The sequence below is a fragment of the Suncus etruscus genome, chromosome 18, assembly GCF_024139225.1.
Source record: "Suncus etruscus isolate mSunEtr1 chromosome 18, mSunEtr1.pri.cur, whole genome shotgun sequence".
In the NCBI taxonomy this organism is placed as follows: Eukaryota; Metazoa; Chordata; class Mammalia; order Eulipotyphla; family Soricidae; genus Suncus; species Suncus etruscus.
In genome coordinates, this window is record NC_064865.1 from 35,723,303 (window position 1) to 35,742,059 (window position 18,757).

Here is an 18,757-nt window from a genome sequence, read left to right on the forward strand (position 1 = left end):
CCACCTCTGATGATCTGCCCTCAGGAGATGTTTTATGTGTTGTGCCCTCCCGAGCAGTTCTAGGTGGAGTGCTTCTCAGGTTCATAGAATATAACAGAGCAAAAGTTTCAAATGGCTCCCGTGTGTCAAAGCACACAACAAGAATCAGCTGTGGTGCATGTTTTGAGTATTATCATAGCAAACCTGTATGCCAAGTTTGAATGGGTCTAATACATTAACCTGGGCTTTTATAAATGTTCAGCAGCCTCGAGGCTATTGTGATTGCAAAGATTTTGGCTGTGACAGTTGAATGTATATTAAGACTGCTCTGAGAGAAAATTGAGGCATCATTAACAAGTTGGGACAGAGCATGCATTATCTGAGTGGCAGCTGGTTTTGAATGGCTGAGGGCTGGTAAGCAATGTTTAGCTATCCACGTAGTATCCTAGTAGTATTCTCTTACTAGGTGAGTGTGCCTTTTTTTAGTTTGTTTTTGGGTCACACCTGGTGGCACTCAGATATTACTCCTGGCTCTGTCACACCAAGTTGCTCTCAGAAGTCTCTCCTAGCAGGCTCTGGCGACCATATGGGATGCCAGGATTCAAACTGGGTCCGTCCTGTTTTGGCCGCATGCAAGGCAAATGCCTTATCCCTGTGCTATCACTCTAGCTCCAAAGTGTGCTTTGAGGTCTGCAGAATGGTGCTAATGGTGTGTCTCTCTCATTTAAGACTAAAATTGATTGACAGAGACCACGTCTTTTTGTCAGAGCACTGTTGACAATTTTCTATTTATTTGACTCCAGTCTACTCAAGAATTAAAAGTGCATAGAATTCTACTCTAGAACTTTCAGCAGAGTTTTAACTAGGGCAAGTGTAGTCCAATATGGCTTTCACCAGAAATTTCATCAGCAATTTTTTAAAAGATCATCATTCTTTTAATCTTCAGTGACTCCAGCCACTTTTATAGCCCTTTTTCTTTCCTCTTGTGCTTTTACTGTTAAGTTCATAGCTTGCAGAGCAATTGTCATATCAGTACCTCCTATCGAGAGTAAAATTTCAGACCTTAAAATTCTTTTACTGATTGCAATGGTTGTCAATTTTGGAGATTTTTTTTTTCATTTTCGTTTTGGGGTTACAGTGAACATTGCTCAAGGATCTGTATCTCTAAGCTCTGGGTCACTATAAGTACAGATAGGGGCATCTTATGTGGTTTTTTTTTTATATCAAAAGAAGTTTGCTAACATACAAGGCAATTGACTTATCTCTAATATAATATATTTGGCCTTATAATGGTGAGTATTCTTTGATTATTGTATTATCTCATATACAACTGTCCTATGCTATAATTTCTCTGTTCAAATTTTAGAACAGTTTTTGTGCATATTGATTCAAATTTTTGGCATAGATTTGATGTGATGACTGGAAGAGGTAAACATAGATTCTCCCTATGCAACTCCTTGTATTCTCACTTACAATCCTTTTCTCATAATTTTCTTAATGTACTTATTTGTTAATTACAATACCTGTACTATTCCATGTAAGTTAATGTCAATTTTTATATTTTAACTTAGTTTCTTCTCTATTAATTTAAAGTTAGATAACTGTTAATGTGACTATTTTTAGATGTGTAGGTGTACAGCTTCCTGTCTCTTTAAAAGTATTTGTTTTTAAATCCTAGTCTCTAGGTCAGAGACAGCTAGGCCACAGGCAGCAGAGACTAAGGCTTGGGACATAGAAACCATGTTGGTGATGCCAAGGTGAGGGACAGAATCCAAGGCAGGTAACCAGAACTATGGAACTCATGTCAGAGACAACAAGTCGTGTTGTGGGTGGCAGAGCTGAGGCTTTGGGACCACAAGTCATCTTAGACTAGAAAATTATTATAGATTTTAAGAATTCACTATACATAATTTAACTAATGAAGCCATTATTTAGTAAAGTTTACCCTCACCAATGATGATTGGCCTAGAAAAATGAAAAACCTTTACATCTGACTGACTTTATAACTTTTAAGCATTCTGATCCATTTCACCTGCATAAGCTTTTCAACTGTAACCCATAGATTAATCTTTAGTGTCTGTCTATGTGTGGGGTGAGTGTATATGTTAGCCACCTCAATGCTTGTCTAATGTCTCTCTGTAATATACATTGTGTCTGTTTATTTTTCTTTCCCCTGTTATATATAACCTCTTCTCCCCCACCCCTGCTTGCCACCTTACAAATCCTTTTCTAGCCCTTCACTCTCTCAACCTCAATATGTTATTTCCCACAATTCAACCTTTTTTACCCTCAGTTCTTAACTCCTCAGGAACCAAAATGTTCCCTTCCATCCCAGGCAACTTCCAACCACCTCCCAAAGTGTAAAGACAGATTCCCAGCTCACCTTACCTCAGCCCAAGAAGAAACAGTAACTGTCACTGGTGCTGATTTTCTCTCAGCGACCCCTTTTCTCCACCTCCCTTCACTGTGAACTATTGCTCGCTACCAGATTTGGTTTCTGAGAAACCCCAGCCTCAGAACATTTCCTGATGTGTAACTGTTGGGAGCCATTTTAAGACCTCACAAGACCATATTGCAGGCTAGAGATGAGCTCCGAATTTATTCTACCTGCAGACTATTTCAAAAGACTTAAAAGGAACATATATATCTCCTTTGAATACTTTTTTGATGTGTTTCCTTAATAGGTGTATCTCTTATTGTCTATCTTCTTATATAGTGCCAGTTTCCCTATTCTTTTATTTGCATCTATTTACTAGGAAATTTTAGTCGATAAGTTTCTCCAGTGTTCCAACTTCATGTTAGAACCAGGTTAGGTTTTTGGGATTGTTTAGCTTGTGATTTTTACCCCCACATGCACTCCTTTTCTGCATAGGCACATTAAAATGGGGGAAATCTTATGTGTGCAAACAAGTTTTTATCTAATGGATATAGGAACACATAAATTTATATAGCAGTAGGGCCTTACACACTGAAAACTTGTCATAGTGACACGGCTTAGACTTCAGAAGATCAGACATTGACTATTCACCCCTGAAGCTTGGATCTCATCTATGGAATCAGCATGGTTTTCTACACCAGCACCAGGAATTGGACTTCCACCAGGGAAGGCTCTAATACTGCTCTGACATCGACTTGCTTCAGAGTGGGTTCATATGAAACCCTGACCATTTGGTAACAGCAACAACCTGCTTTCAGGGCAAGGATTCTCTGCATTGCCACTTAGTGGTGACATGAAATCAGAAGATGCTCCATGTAGCCCGGATTTTGACATAGGATCTGTACAAAAATCAGGATCTCTACAGAAACCTGATCACAATAACCATGATTATGAAGAGCTTTTACTGGGACTACAGAGAAAGACTTTGGGGTTAGACAACTTAGAATGCCCAGAGCTTGCAGTTGATCTTTTGCCAAGATGCTTCATGAGTTTTTAAGCCAAAAGTTTTTCCTTTCTATTATCCCCATATTTTTCTGTGCCTATGCAAAAACAAAACAAAATAAAATGACCCTATCTCACATACCACTTTAATGTATGTTTTTATATTTTATCTTTTGAATTAGGGCTCCCCCTTTTTCATAGAACATTGGGACATGGATTACTTTATTTTGCAACATATTCTTGCTTGTTTTTTTTGGGGAGGGGTTATCACCCAGTCACCTGGCAAAACTCAGAGGTTACTCCTAGCTCTGTGCTCAGAAATCGCTCCTGGCAGGCACGGGGGACCATATGGGATGCCATGATTTGAACCACCGTCCTTTTGCATGTAAGGCAAATGCCTTACCTCCATGCTATCTCTCTGGCCCATATTCCTGCATATTTTTTAAACGAAGAGGAAAGGAATAAAGAAAGACTGGAGGACAAAGTTCAAGTGGTCTAGGATGAACTGACAGAGAAACAAATAAAGACAGAACTAAATATACAAGCCAAAGTCAATAATAATAGAATCAATGTACTAAACTTTAACAATCTAAACTTAAAGGGACCTATTATACTGCAGCTCAGGGGGCAAAGTGTGGTGGTATAGGATGAACTCTAGATCCTTTGGTGGAGGGAGTTTGATACTGAAGGTGGGGAGGGCTCATTGTATATCTGAAATTCAACCTTGAAGACTCTTTAAATCACAATTGTTTCAAAAAATTAAACAAAATCAATGAAAACAAAAATTGGTTCTTTAAATAGTAAACAAAATTGATAAACTATTATGAAACCCAATCAGAAATGAAAAGGGGCAATTACTATAGATACTACAGAAATCTATAGGGTAATAAGAGACTTCTTTAAGAAACTCTATGCCATAAAACATGAGAACCTGGAAGAAATGGATGATTCGTGGACTATTAAATTCTCCCAAAATGAAAAGTTGATTTAGCATATCTGAACAGATCCTCATTATTGAGTCAATTAAAATGACAATCAAAAATCTTCCCCAAAACAAAAGCCCAGACCCAGATGGATTAAATAACACATTCTTTCAAACCTTCCAAGAAGAGCCCTCTCTATACTTTTTAGTATCTTCCAGGAAATTGAAGAAATGGAAACACTTCCATGTAGCTTTTATGTAACTATCACTCTGATACCAAAGGCTGAAAAAGATGCCACAAAAATATAACTGCAGAACAGTTTCTCTGATGAAAACAGAACCAAAGATTCTCAGCAAATTCTTAACAAATATAATTCAAAGCCTCATCAAGAAAATCATACACCATGACCAAGTAAGATTCATTCCAGAAATCAAGGATGACTAAACACCTGCAAGTCATTCAATATAATACACCACATTAAAAAAATCAAAAAACACATGATCTTATCAGTAGGTGCAAAAAAGCATTTGATAAGGTGAAACACCCATTCATTATAAAAATTCTCAACAAGATGGAAATAGAAGAATCTTTTTTCAATATAGTCAAAAGCATTTACCACAAGCTTATGGCAAATATACTCAGTGGAGAAAAACTGAAAAACTTTTCCCTAAGATCTGGCACAAAGGCAAGGCTGCCCCTCTCACCACTCCTATTCAACATAATACAGGAAGTATTTGTCATAGCAATTAGGCAAGAAATAGATATCAAGGGCATTGAGACAGAAAAGGAAGAAGTCAAGCTCTCACTGTTTGTAGATGGCATGATATATACTTAGAAAATCCTAAAGACTCTACCAAAAAGCTCCTGAAAACAAAAGATTTGTTAGCAACGTGACAGACTACAAAATTGACACACAGAAAACTTTTTTTAGGGGGCTGTAGAGATAGCATGGAGGTAGAGCATTTGCTTTCCATGGAGGACAGTGGTTCGAATCCCGGCATCCCATATGGTTCCCCGAGCCTGCCACGAGTGATTTCTGAGCACAGAGCCAGGTGTAATCCCTGAGCACTGCTGGGTGTGACACCCCCCCCCCAAAAAAAAAAGAAAAAAAAAGAACAAAAAGAAAACTTTTCCACTTACAGTAATACCACAGATATTCAAATACCTTGGGGCCAACTTATCTGAAAAAGTGAAAAATCTGGGGCTGGAGCAATGGCACAGTGGTAGGGTGTTTACCTTGCATGCAGCTGACCAAGGACTGACCCCAGTTCGATCCCCAGAGTCCCATATGGTCCTCCAATCCAGGAGCGATTTCTGAACACATAGCCAGAAGTAACCCCGAGCAACACCAGGTATGGACCCCGAAAAAAAAACCAACAAAAAAATTAAAATTAAAATAAAGTGAAGAATCTACCTGAGCTCTTACTGCTGCAAATTATCAGACTCAATAAAATGACAATGTGGGACAAAAATGTGCCCTGGATCTCATCCCCCCCAAGACTATCTCAAAAGCTTTAATGGGGATATTTATGTTGTCTATGAATGTTTAATTTATTAATATTTATACCTCTTAGCATGTCTATATCCAAATGAAAAGGTAGCTTCCTCCATCCCCCTTTTTTTAAAAAAAATATTTATTCTTCATTTCTTATTCTGGATCTCATCCCCCCCAAGACTATCTCAAAAGCCTTAATGGGGATATTTATATTGGCTATGTATGTTTAATTTATTAATATTTATACCTCTTAGTGTGTCTATATCCAAATGAAAAGGTAGCTTCCTCCATCCTTTTTTTTTTAAAAAAGATATTTATTTATTTTTCATTGCTTATTCTGGTTCTGCTTAGTATGAAATTCTAAAAGAAATATCTTCTTGGGATAAAAGCTCAGGTCAAAAACAGGGCACAGAGATTGTATAGCCTGACATTTTTACTCCCCAATGCACCAACAATATAAAATGGTATCATTTCTTTATGCATAGGCACACTAAAATGGGTAAATCTTACATATCGAAATAAGCTCTTATCTATCTACTAGGGATAAAAACCCATAAAGTTTATCATACAGGGGCACCTCCCACCCTGACCATTTGTCATGGGAACTCGACTTAGACCTCATGTGATTGGACATCACTGGACGTCCAAATCCTGGATCACAATCATAGAACTGACACAGTTCCCTGCAACAGCACCAGGAATCAAACTTGCCCCTTGGGAGAGTCCCAAATACAGCTCTGGCACCAACTTGTGCCATGTTCATACAACATCCTAATGACTAGGAAACAATAACTTGATCTTAAGGCAGGTTGCCTCATCTCATCACCTAATGGTGAGATGAAATAAGAGGGCACTTCATGCTTTGATCTATGCAAAAAACAAGACCACTAATTACAGAAGACTGACTGCAACAACCGTGACTGAGCAGGACTTCTGGAACCATAAAAAAAGACACTATCTTAGACTTTTTTCCCTAGGACCTGTGCAAAAATCAAGATCTCTAATTACAGAATACTGACTTTGACAACCACAACTGTGCAGAACATAAAAAGACTTCAAAATTTGAAAATGAACATGGCTATAACGTGGATCCCATGACAGTAACCTTCAATGGTGGAGAAACCCTGCGGGGTCCTAAAGCCCCCCGGAGGGGCCCGGCCAGCGGGGAAGCGGCTGGGAGGCTCTTGGACGTCCGCACCTTTATTTGGCTGGGTTAAAAGAACAACCACACCTGTAAAAAATCTGAGAGAGGTTAGTAATGAAGACCTCAGGCGAAATATCCGATCAGAGGCAAAATTTATTGGTTCAGCATCTCTTATATAGAGGAGGAGAAATGGGCAGGTAAAAAGGACATGTCAATCATACTTTTTGGCGCGAAGGTTATAGAACAAAGGCAGTAAAATATTCAGAGGGGAGGGAGACCTTATGTCTCCAAAGTGGGATCTACAGCCCGCTTATCTGGAGCTAACATCAGTCTGTGAAGGGGCAGGTTTTTGAAGGTAGCTATTAACTCCGGAAAGAAGCTAAAGGGAGTGGTCTAGATCTGGAATTAGCATTGGGGTGTTTACTTTTCTCTTTGGCTTCAAAGAAAAATCTCCTTCAGCTGTGAAATACCTTTCCTGTTAGCTCAAAAGCTTACAGCAAAGTCTGCAGGTAGGCAGCCTTAGGTAAAAGGCTGCATAAAAGACAGAAGACAGAAAAATTTATCTCTGACAGGATACTGTCTCCAACAAAACCCTATATTTCTTCAGCCAAGGGAATTTCCTTTCTAATTTCCCCAAATACTGTGCATGTACAAGAAGGTGACACTGGTTATCCCCTTCCTTTATATTTTTTCCTTTCCTTTTCTTTCTTCATTTAACTTTATATTTATAGTTTCTAGACATGGGCTCCTCCACCATTTTTTTGTCTTCTTTTTTTAATTTTTATTGTGACCAAAGTGCATTACAAATCTTTCACTGCATCATTCATGGTACATAGTGATAATGAATGAGGGGCATTCCCATCACCAGTGCTGTCCTCCCTCTGCCCCTATTCCCAGTATGCATCCCATATCTCCCTCCTCTACCCCCCCCCCAGTATGCTAGTGCAACTGGTCTCCACCTAACAGCTTGTTGTAGATTGAGCATCCATTCCACCATCATTGGAGATAAAAAGGATAAGAAAAAGGGGAGAAAACAATTTGGTGATAACTACCAAAAAAAAGAAAGGAGAAAAGAAAAAAAAGAAAGAAAAATGGAAGAAAAAGGAAAAAATGGACTTGACCAATAAAAACAAATCTCTAAATAATAAACACAATCATGAAAAAGGAAGAGAAAAGTGGAACAACAAAGAGAAGGAAAATAAATTCAAAAACTAACAAATCAAAACAAAACAAGAAAAAGTATGGGTGCTGGAGTGGTAGGGTTTGGCGTTCCCCCACTTTTTTTTTGCATAGGCACTATAAGCATTGGGGAAGAAAGGGAATTCCCATGGCCTAAGAGATTCAGGGTTTCTCCATCCTTGAAGCATTCCATCATGGGATCAACCCCTGGCTCCATATATACTCATTACCCCATCCCAAAGGCTTTTTTGTGATGCCAGGAAAGTTTCTTCTTGGTTGTGTGTGAGAAAATCAAGCCACTGTTGCTAGCGATCTTGGTATTTGCGCAGATTATAGATCAGGGTCTAAGATAGAGTCTCTAGATTCTTGAGGTTCCTATTCATCGTTGTTGTTCCACCTTTTTTTTTTTTTTAACAGAACCATAAAACATGAATCATTTGTTCTGCCTCATAAGTTGAGGGAAAAAAGTGGAAAGTACCAGGGCAAGGGATCTCATGAACATTGAGTGGAAATAAAAGAATGATCAGACCTAAAAACCTAACCCAAGATCAAAGACAATAGAATCAAGAAACCCAAACTCCAACAAGCTATACAGAAAAGGGACCTGTTACACTAGCAGTTCATAGGGCTAAGGGCAGAGTAATGGTATGCATGCTGGAAACCGGGGTGGAGGGAGGTTTTGTGATGGGAATGGCCCTAATTCACTGTAACTGTGTACCTTAAATATAACTGTGAAAGACTTTTAATTCACATTGCACAATATAAATTATTAAAAATAAAATTGGGTTGAAAGATTAAAGAAAAAAGAAATATAATGCTTGACTGAAAGACAGGCAGGGGATTGGGGAGGAGGTTAATTGGGGACATTGTTGATGGGAAAGTTGCACTGGTGAAGGGGTGTGTGCATTTTATCTGAAACCCAACTATGAATATGTTTGTAACCATGGTGCTTAAATAAAGAAATTATTATTAAAATATTGTATTACCATGATTTGCCAAGTTTTTCATAATACAGTTTTAGGCATTCAATATTCAAAAAGCCACCCCCTCAAAATATTCCAGCCACTACCAAAGGAACAAAACTTTTCTGTATCAACCTATTGGAAGCACTTTCTCCTTACTGTCCTCCTATTATCTATGATCTATCTATACCTCTCTGTTATCTATAATGCTATAGTCCTGTAGAGGAGTGAGAACACCCAATGTTTCTTTTTACTTATTTTACTGAACATCCATGTTTTCAGAAAAAGAAACTTTTTTATTATAATAATTTTTATTGTGACCAAAGAGTGAATAACAAGTTGTTCACAGTAATATTTAAGGTACATAGTGACAATGAATTAGGGCCATTGCCACCACCAGGGTTGCCCTCCTCCCTCCACCCCTTTTTCCAGCATGTGCCCCATATCTCCCCTTTGTCCCCCGGAGTGCTAGTGAAACTGTTTTTACTTTTCTTTATGTGAAGGTTATTGCAATGTATATACAAAAGAATTTTAAAACCCACTGCTATGAAGTTGAATACTTGGCTATGTATAAGGTAGGTTATAGTAAATAGTATTGACATGAATATAGAGTTTCCATATTTTTCAAATTAATTTTCTTCATTCCTTAGAATTGGAACAGCTTAATCATATGAATGGTCCATTTTTATTATATTTTTTATCATTTTTCAATTCATGTCATATTTAAATTGATTTTACTAATGGATTTTACTTTTTAATTTATTCTGTTCATTGAAACATTTTTTGGGTGGAGTCATGCCCAGCAGAGCTCAGATTTTTTTTCTGGCTCTGTACTTAGAAATTACTCCTGGAAGTCTCAAAGGACTATATGAGATGAAAGGGATCAAATACTGACCAGCTGTTTCAAGCAAATGCACTACCCACTGAACAATCACTCCACTCCTCTATTCATGCATTTTATGAAAGTGCAACATTATGTATCTTAACTTATTTATCTTTCCTCTGGAAATATTAAGACATTGAAACTACTAAATTTAAATATGATATTATCTTTTACCTTAACATTTTTGCGTTTTGAGAGTAGACATCAAGAAGTAGAATCAGCAGCAAATTTGTTTTTGTTCAATAACTTTGTCCATTATAACTAAAACTTGTATAACTATTGTTTCATGTTACCTAAATAAGGACTAGCAACAATAACATACTACAAATAGTTGCATCTCTTTTCAGATTTTTATTAAGATTTTTCATCATATTGGAATATATTTACAGCTAATGTGATTATTCCTCACTGCTGGCAAGATTGTTTAGCATTCCACCAGTAGTCACAGAACTTTAACATCTTTCTAGTATAGCTAGAGGAACAGACTTTCTTCTTACTCCTGTCTTAGTTACAATTTACTTAGTTACTAGTTACTATTTCCTCAACTTATTTCATTTTAATGTATTGAATTATTTTAACTGTATAAGAATAGACCTTATGTTCCACATCAGGATGAATGATCAATAACTGAAATATTAATTTTCTTCTCAATAACTGAAATATTATCATTATAATAATTATAATTTTTATTATAATAATGAAAATATTATTTTCATTTTCATTATTACTATTTTTGACAAAGCAATGTAAGTTCCCTGTTTCCTTATAAGATAATTTACTCTCATTCGTTTGGTATCCATAGCCATCTACTGTATTGAAACTATCACACATTTTAAAATAAGATTATTAATGATATTTGGTTTATTATTTATTAAATTGTTTCTCAACTTAAGATGCATCTTAGTGTATTGCCAAATTACATATTAACAATTGTCCTTCAATATTTGTAAACAGTAATCTTTCATAATTTTTATTTAAATTTACTGCTGAAAAATTTGAATGTATGTAGTTATTATTTTTTGAATGTTGTTTCTGTAGTGATATTTAGAATGTTGTCAGCAGACTAATGTTACATGAAAATTAGATTTCTAAAGTATCTGGATAGATAGTTTTCAAGAACAGTTTTCAAGAACTCTAAGACTGATTTCTTCACCATGTAATATTTTTTTTTAAATATGGACCGCTTCACTAATTTGCATGTCATCTTTGGGCAGGGGCCATGCTAATCTCTGTATAGTTCCAATTTTAGTATATGTGCTGCCGAAGTGAGCACACCATGTAATTTCTTGATAATCATACAAATATTCAGAGAAGCAACTCTGAGAGTATTTACTGAATGCTAACAGGCGTGGCTCCGAAGAATAAAAGTTAGTGCTTACAACTAATTTATGAAACAAGTAGAGTATTCTAAAGCCTTTACAGCAATTTGACTAAATAAACTAAGAATATTCAATTTAGTATAATAATTAATTGATAGTATAAGTAGTTTTATTTGATTAATTTTATCGTAAATTATTTTAGAAAATTATATAATATAATACAAGTAATTTTATAAAATAACAGAATTATATTTACAGAAAAAGTAGGAATGCTTAATGTTCAGACTCTGCTCATGTAAACTTTTTGAGCTCTGTATCAAAAGGGGTTATGACCAATGAATTGATCTGAGGACAGTCTCCGAATACTATAGTCAAAATTTTAGAAAAAATGTGATGTTGTCTTCATTAATTATGGTCTTCCTCTAATCATTTTATTGAGTTTCTGGGTAGAAGTCCACGAAATTCGGTTTGAAGTAAGGACAGAGTGATCCAGTAAAGCTGGGTTGGGTGAAGGTGTGAATGTGAGTACGATCAGTAAGGTTGTAGAAAGAAATGTTATTATCCTCATAGTCCAAGAAAACCACAATCTTTTGTGGAACATTTTTTATCTGGATGCTTTCTTCCCTGGAATTGTCTTGGAAACCACAAGTAAGAGCTCTATATTCACATCCCTTCTTCTCTAAGACTCTAAGTTTTTTTATAGATGAATGTTGGAGTGAGTTGTCTTTCCTTATTTCCTTCTCATAAACACCTAAAGTCCACTCGCCAGTACCTTTTAAATCCACTTCCCAATAATATCTCCCTGAAGTGAAATAACTTTGATTAAGTTTGATAAAGTTGTCATCTTCTTCCTCACTGCTTATATGTCCAACTTGTGTTAACTCTTTGAGATTCTCTTTGTCCTCTGGATAAGATTGATTCTGATTAAAGTGTTCATGCTTTAAAGTCACGTTAGCTTGAAGAAAAGAAAAGGAAAAGAAGAAAGTAAACATTTGAAAACAAATCATTCATACAGTTTATTTTTTCAAAAAAAACAGAGAAAATGTAAATAAGATAAAGGGAGAAATTACTTTTTCTCTGATAAACATTTATTGATGAAAGGTGGACAGGGAAAGATTGTATTTTCACCAGGAGTTCAAGTCTACTTTCTTTTTTCTTATTCTATAGTACTCTTTATACTGCTAGTATCTAAACAGAAATTTTACTTGAAAATAATATTCTTTTCATACTCTTTACAAGTTACTTATGCTCATTATTTATAATAGATACCATGTGGCCTGAATTCTTTTAACTAACTTTGGACATTTTGATAACCTTTAATTTAATTAACTTCTGTTGAATTATCAGATTAAGTTTTCATCATAGAACCAAGTTGTTGAGAAGCACAGATGAGATAAAGATATGAGGCAATATATGATTGTGGAGTCACTACCAGAATAGCAAATTCTGACACTAGTTTTCAATTTAGGCTAATATTTTATCTTCATTTTCTTTCCTGAAGTTGTAAAATCAATGGTTTATCAAACTCAAGTGTGATCTAATTTAGGAGGGAAAATCAGGATAGCAGAAGAAAGTTTGGAAATGGCAGTGGGTGAGTGAAAAATGTTTTCAGTTCTTACCCAACTGAAAATGTTCCTTTCTCCAGTCTGAAAAATAGCAATAAAAATGGAGACTAAGATTAAACTGTAAGTCACTAATAAAAAAACAAAATGCTCTCTTTTCTACACATCACTTGTACTTTCAACTTTCCATATAGTCTTCTCTAAATTTCACAAACTCTTTTAAATTCCATAAAGTTAAGCAAATTGCATGCTTTCTGTGCTGTATTTAAACTTAGGACTCTTTCTCCCAAGTCAGGCCTATTTTGATGTAATCACTTTTTTTTCCAGTCACACAGGTATAGAGACTAACTGGAGTAGAATGTAGTATTTTGTACCCCATGATCTCATTTAACTTTATTAATATCCTCCTCAAATAGAATAGAAGCTATGAAAAATATTTTCCTTTTATCTTGAGGATTTTTTCCCAGATCATCTCAGAGTTGAGGTTAAAGTTATGACTAAGACTTCTAAACTTATTCCTCTATTTTGGATTTATAATAAAATCTTTCATATTTTTCTTCAGAGAAATTTGTCAAGGTTCTCTACTTCTCAACATTATCTGATTCTCTCTTTGGTTACTTCTTTTATGATAGAATTTGGACTTCTGTTTAAAGATTTTACATTTTTTTTTGGTTTTTCAGCTACACCTGTTTGATGCTCAGGGGTTCCTCCTGGCCAAGTGCTAAGAAATACCCCTGGCTTGGGGGGACCATATGGGATGCCAGGGGATTGAACCGTGGTCCTTCCTTGGCTAGCGCTTGTAAGGCAGACACCTTTCCTCTAGCGCCACCTCACAGGCCCCGATTTTACATTTTTAAGCTAAAATCTTTATTATTATTATTATTATTGTTGTTGTTGTTGTTGTTGTTGTTGTTGTTATTGTTGTTGAATCACACACTCAGGAATCACTCCTGGCAGGATGGAGACACCATAAGGGGTCAGATAAATGCAAGGCAATTACTGCTGTGCTATCACTCCAACCCCTAAAGGTTTTACTTTTTATATATATAGAAAAAAGAAAGAAAGAAAGAAAGAAAGAAAGAAAGAAAGAAAGGAAGGAAGGAAGGAAGGAAGGAAGGAAGAAAGAAAGAAAGAAGAAAAGGAAGAAGGAAAGAGAAAGAAAGAAAGAAAGAAAGAAAGAAAGAAAGAAAGAAAGAAAGAAAGAAAGAAAGAAAGAAGAAAGAAAGATAGAAAGAAGGAAAGCAATGAAGGAAAGCAAAGAAGGAAAGCAAAGAAAGTATGCCGTAGGGGCCGGAGCGATGGCACAGTGGTAGGGCGTTTGCCTTGGATACAGCTGACTCGGGATGAACCTCGGATCGATCCCCCAGTTTCCCATATGGTCCCCAAGCCAGGAGAGATTTCTGAATTCATAGTCACCAGTAACCATGAGCATCACTTAGTGTGACCCAAAAAAGCAAAAATCAAAATAAAGGGGGGGGGCAGAAGCAAGAGAAAGAGATAACAGGCCCAATAGTGCAGTGTTTTAGACCTGAAGTGTTAGTGATCATTAAGGCAATGCTGGAGACACATGCTGTACTGACATGAATCCAATTCCCATCCCTCTGAATGCAAGTATGTACTCCATTCTTTTGATCTATTTTAACCTCTAAGCATTTTAATTTTATGAATATTTTTATAAAATTTAAAGGATTTTTCAAACATTTTAAAACTGAAAACAATCATAGAAAATATGTAATAATAGAAAGTAATAGTTAATATTTGCCCAAATATAAAATATAATGTTTACCTTTTTAATTTTCATAGTAATATTACATTGTTTTATTAATAAATGTTAATTTGGCTCTCCAATTTTATAAAGATTACTTTGCATTTTGCACTTCCTTCTCTAAAATAAATGGGATAACAATTTATACTGAGTCCTCTTCTAACCAAACTATGGGGTTTTCCAATTAGCAATTAATTATTTATATTCTTTAGCTCTGCAAAACAACTTATTATCTGTCCCACCACAAAACACAAGAGATTGATGTCAAATAAATCTTTATTTTGTCAGTAGATATGTGGTGTTCATATAAGTGTGAGTGTGTGTGGTTACTAAACTCAAAATAGTAGGCTACACTGTAACATATAATGCCAGGAGCAAAATTACATACCAGGATATAGCCATGCTTTCTTCCAATCTAAAAACAAGAAATTCATGTCAGACAAAGTAAGACATTAATGTAAGGCCTAATATTCCTCACCTTCCCCTTTTATTACTTCTTAGAAGTCATCATTAAATCTATTGCCCCCCTTTTTAAAGGAAAGACGTTGGGTTGGGAATCAGAACGTCAGGTGGCATGGGAGATCCCCAGGATCTTACCTGCATCATATAAGAACTTTCGTCTTTCTGAAAGAACAACATGTAACTATGATACACAGAACTGATATAAGAGAAGATTATTCTTACTGGGAAAAAGAGAAGACTTACCAAGCTCTGCCTTAAGGTTTTCTGAAACAGAAGATATAGCATCATCAAATTAGGTTTATCTGCACTTTAGTTTGTGTAGTAATTAAAAGAATCAAGTGTGTTCTTAAAGTTGTGTGGTCTCCATAGTAAAATGAATGGAAAAATATTTAGCTCATATTTAAAATCTAAAACAAGTACTCAGAAGTCACTGGAAAGTGCTATTTAGTTAGAAAACTGGGAATTCCTGCTTCTAAGATATTAAAAAATTGTAGGGTTTTTGAAGCTATTCTTAGTGTAGGTTTTTTGTTTGTTTGTTTTGTTTTTTGTTACTCCTGGCTATCTGCTCAGAAATAGCTGCTGGCAGGCACGGGGGACCATATGGAACACCGGGATTTGAAACAACCACCTTAAGTCCTGTGTCGGCTGCTTATGCTGCTGTGCTATTTCTCGAGCCCTTTTGAAGCTATTCTTAAAGTGAAGAATGAAAAGCTAAATGAAACAAGACATTTTCACAAGTTAGAAGCAGCAACAAAGTTGGGTCCCAGAGTCCAGGAAGGCATCCACAAGTCTGAAAAGCCCCACTCCACATGCTTCAAGATCACTGTCCACATTCCTCTAAATATGTTACATGGTTTTCTCCTTTCCATGTGACTCTCAAATCTGTTCAATTGTGATATTTTGTACTTTCCTAGGGATCATTTAGAAACTTTTCATTTCACCATCCACTGTGTAGCAATATCCTCAACTTGTACTTAATCTCTGATTTGCACAGAAGTCTAAACTAAACTCACCTCTTTTAAAAAATAATTTTTATTGTGACCAAGGTGAATTATGAATCATTCACAGTAATATTTAAGGAATATAATGACATTGAATCAGGGGTATTCCCACCACCAGTGTTGTCCTCTCTCCACCCCTATTCCTAGCATCCCCCTTTTTTACCCCCTGGACTGCTGGTATAACTGGTCCTTCTGTGTATAGCTTGTGGTAGAGGGTATCGATTCTATTGTCATTGCCTTTGGGTTTGGTGTTTAATAATTTTTTATTTCTACTCAATATTTATATGACTGTTTGGTCCTGGTACCATCCATTTTGTTGTTTTTTAATTTTCTTCTATTTTTTTTTCAAACACAAACACATAACTTAAATCATCTTGTTCTGTCACATAAATTGAGGAAGAAAAACAATAAAAACATAAACTCACCTTTGACTTTAGATGCATCTTCCTTTTCTTTTTTCACCCGATCTCTTTCCAGAAATTCTTTCTCTCGTTTTCTAACTTCTCTCTCTTTGGCATGATGCTCTTTCCAACCAATATAACTAATCCCAACAATGAGGAACCCCAGCACAGGAACAGTACCTATCAGAGCTGCTTTCCATGGAGATATCCTAGGGAAGAAGGGTTCTAACACAGAGACACAGAGACACACATACAGATGAGGACTGGCTTGGAGGAAGCCGTGGACTATCTCTCCAAGGCACCCCTTGCTCCACATCTCCACATTCTCATTTCTATACCCTAGCCATACCCCCAACCTTGTCTTAAGGTTCACACTTCACTGACCTGGGAGGAAAATGAGTGACTTTTTCTCTTGTCTGGAGATAGGATTCTGAATGGAGCAGGTCACATTACCCAGAGACTTGTCTGTGACCACAAGAGATGTCTCTACATGAAAGAGCCCATCTCTGTCTTGACTCAAGGACTCAGAGAGGGACAGAAGCTTCATTCCAGACTCGTCATTCCACTGAACTCTGGGTTTTGGAAACCAACCTCCTGAGGAGCACAATACCCTGATCCCACCATCTTCAGGTCCTGCCATGTGTACGCGAGGAGTAGAACCCAAACCTGAGGAGATAAGACATGTGTCTATGTCCTGTGGCTCTTGAGAAACAAACTATCTGAGGATGAAGCTTGTAGGGCTTCATCAGTCACTAGAATAAGTAAATTGAAACTCAGAAATCAAGAATCATATCCAAAGAGTATGAGGATGGACTGTAATTCAGTTCTGTATTTCAGTTTTTGTTGTTATAAATATTGCTGTTTGAAAGTGAGGAATGCTCAGGGACACTCCTGGCTGTGTGCTCCTTGATCAAACTAGGGTTGACTATATGAAACAAGAACCTAAACTCTATTATCTTTCTACCTCAAGTATCTGGGATTCAGTTTTTAAATAAGTTTAATATCTTTGTAATAAAATAAAGTTGTTCCTCTTCCACTTGTTTTGGACAAAATTTATAGTGAGATTTGACATCCTTCAATTAATGTTACTAATGGAACTTTAGTTTAATTTGCCTTTTCTCTCTGAGGGTATTAATACCTATGTAAATTAATCTCAGGGTTTTTGAGGATAGTAAAATATTGTCAGATGCAATACTTATAACATGCAGTTCCAAAATGGCCTCTTGGGAGATGGGTCCATCCTTAAAATGACACTGGTACTGGCCATCATCAGAGGCACGGACATGCTGGATCCGCAGAGCCACAGCTCCCTTGTCAATGGAGTCTCTCAGTAACTCTGTCCTGCCACGGTACTCCAGCATTTGTTCTCCATCTTGTTCCTGTCCATTCTGGTACATAAGCACTGTAGAGGAGAGCTGAGATCTATTCCACCAGATGTGCATGTGGGCTGCACTCTGTTCAGGAGAAAGCTGACAGGGCAGTGTGGCATCTGTCCCTAGCAGAACCATAACAGGCTCAGTTGGTCCCTTCACAGAAAACTCAGCCACTAAATTAAAAAAAAAAAGACAGAATGAAAATTATTTGAAAAGGAATGAGATGAAACCTTTATTTGTATTTATTTGGAAACATTTCTATTTGTAAGACTTTCAGAAAAGTTTTATACTTTCATAAATATATTATAATAGGTATAAACATACATCACTTCTATGCTATATAACATGTACTATTTATAAATATATTCTGAGTTATTTATCATAGCTATATATACTGCATAAAATATACATACACATAAATGCATATAAGCTCAGTTTTACTCAAGGAAAATATAACCATATTACTGCATACAATCATAATCATTTGATTATACTTGATACTGTTTTTTCATCATGCTTAAATATTTCATATATTTGTGAATATTTCACAGTGTCCTAATTATTTGTACAGTCTCCAACTAAACAGTTTTATATTTATTCACATGATAAATTTATACTTTTAGACAAAAGTGCTGGATAACATATATGGAAATTAAACACTTTGATACTTGCTATATAATGAACTCAAATGAAAGATTATTTATAATTTATACCCAATTAAAGATTATTGCTGGGAGCCCCTCACCCAAAAGCCATAATTGTTACCTCCTCTTTAGATTTTTTCCAAATATTGCCTCTCAAACATTATCCATAGGATTATTTTATTTTATGATGTAAGAAATAATTACTTGATAAGATGCTTTGAATGTGGAGAAACCCTGTATCTTTTAGGGCAAGGGAATTCCCTTTCAAATATTCCCAATATTTACT

The 18,757-nt window shown here is 36.0% G+C and overlaps 1 protein-coding gene and 1 non-coding gene across 2 annotated transcripts; both read right to left on the reverse strand.

The window, feature by feature from the left end:
* Positions 1-11,113: 11,113 nt before the first annotated feature.
* Positions 11,114-11,217, reverse strand: LOC125996766 (U6 spliceosomal RNA). Its single transcript, XR_007491446.1, has one exon. It is a non-coding gene; the product is annotated as a U6 spliceosomal RNA (small nuclear RNA).
* A 477-nt stretch (positions 11,218-11,694) lies between these two features.
* On the reverse strand, positions 11,695-18,004 carry LOC125995796 (butyrophilin-like protein 1; the record flags this gene model as incomplete). The annotated part of the gene is made up of 8 exons (XM_049764782.1): positions 11,695-12,218; positions 12,883-12,909; positions 14,979-15,005; positions 15,188-15,214; positions 15,296-15,316; positions 16,479-16,679; positions 16,839-17,120; positions 17,650-18,004. Coding segments are annotated over 8 exons (1,464 nt in total), but the record flags the coding sequence as incomplete, so codon positions are not given.
* Positions 18,005-18,757: the final 753 nt, after the last annotated feature.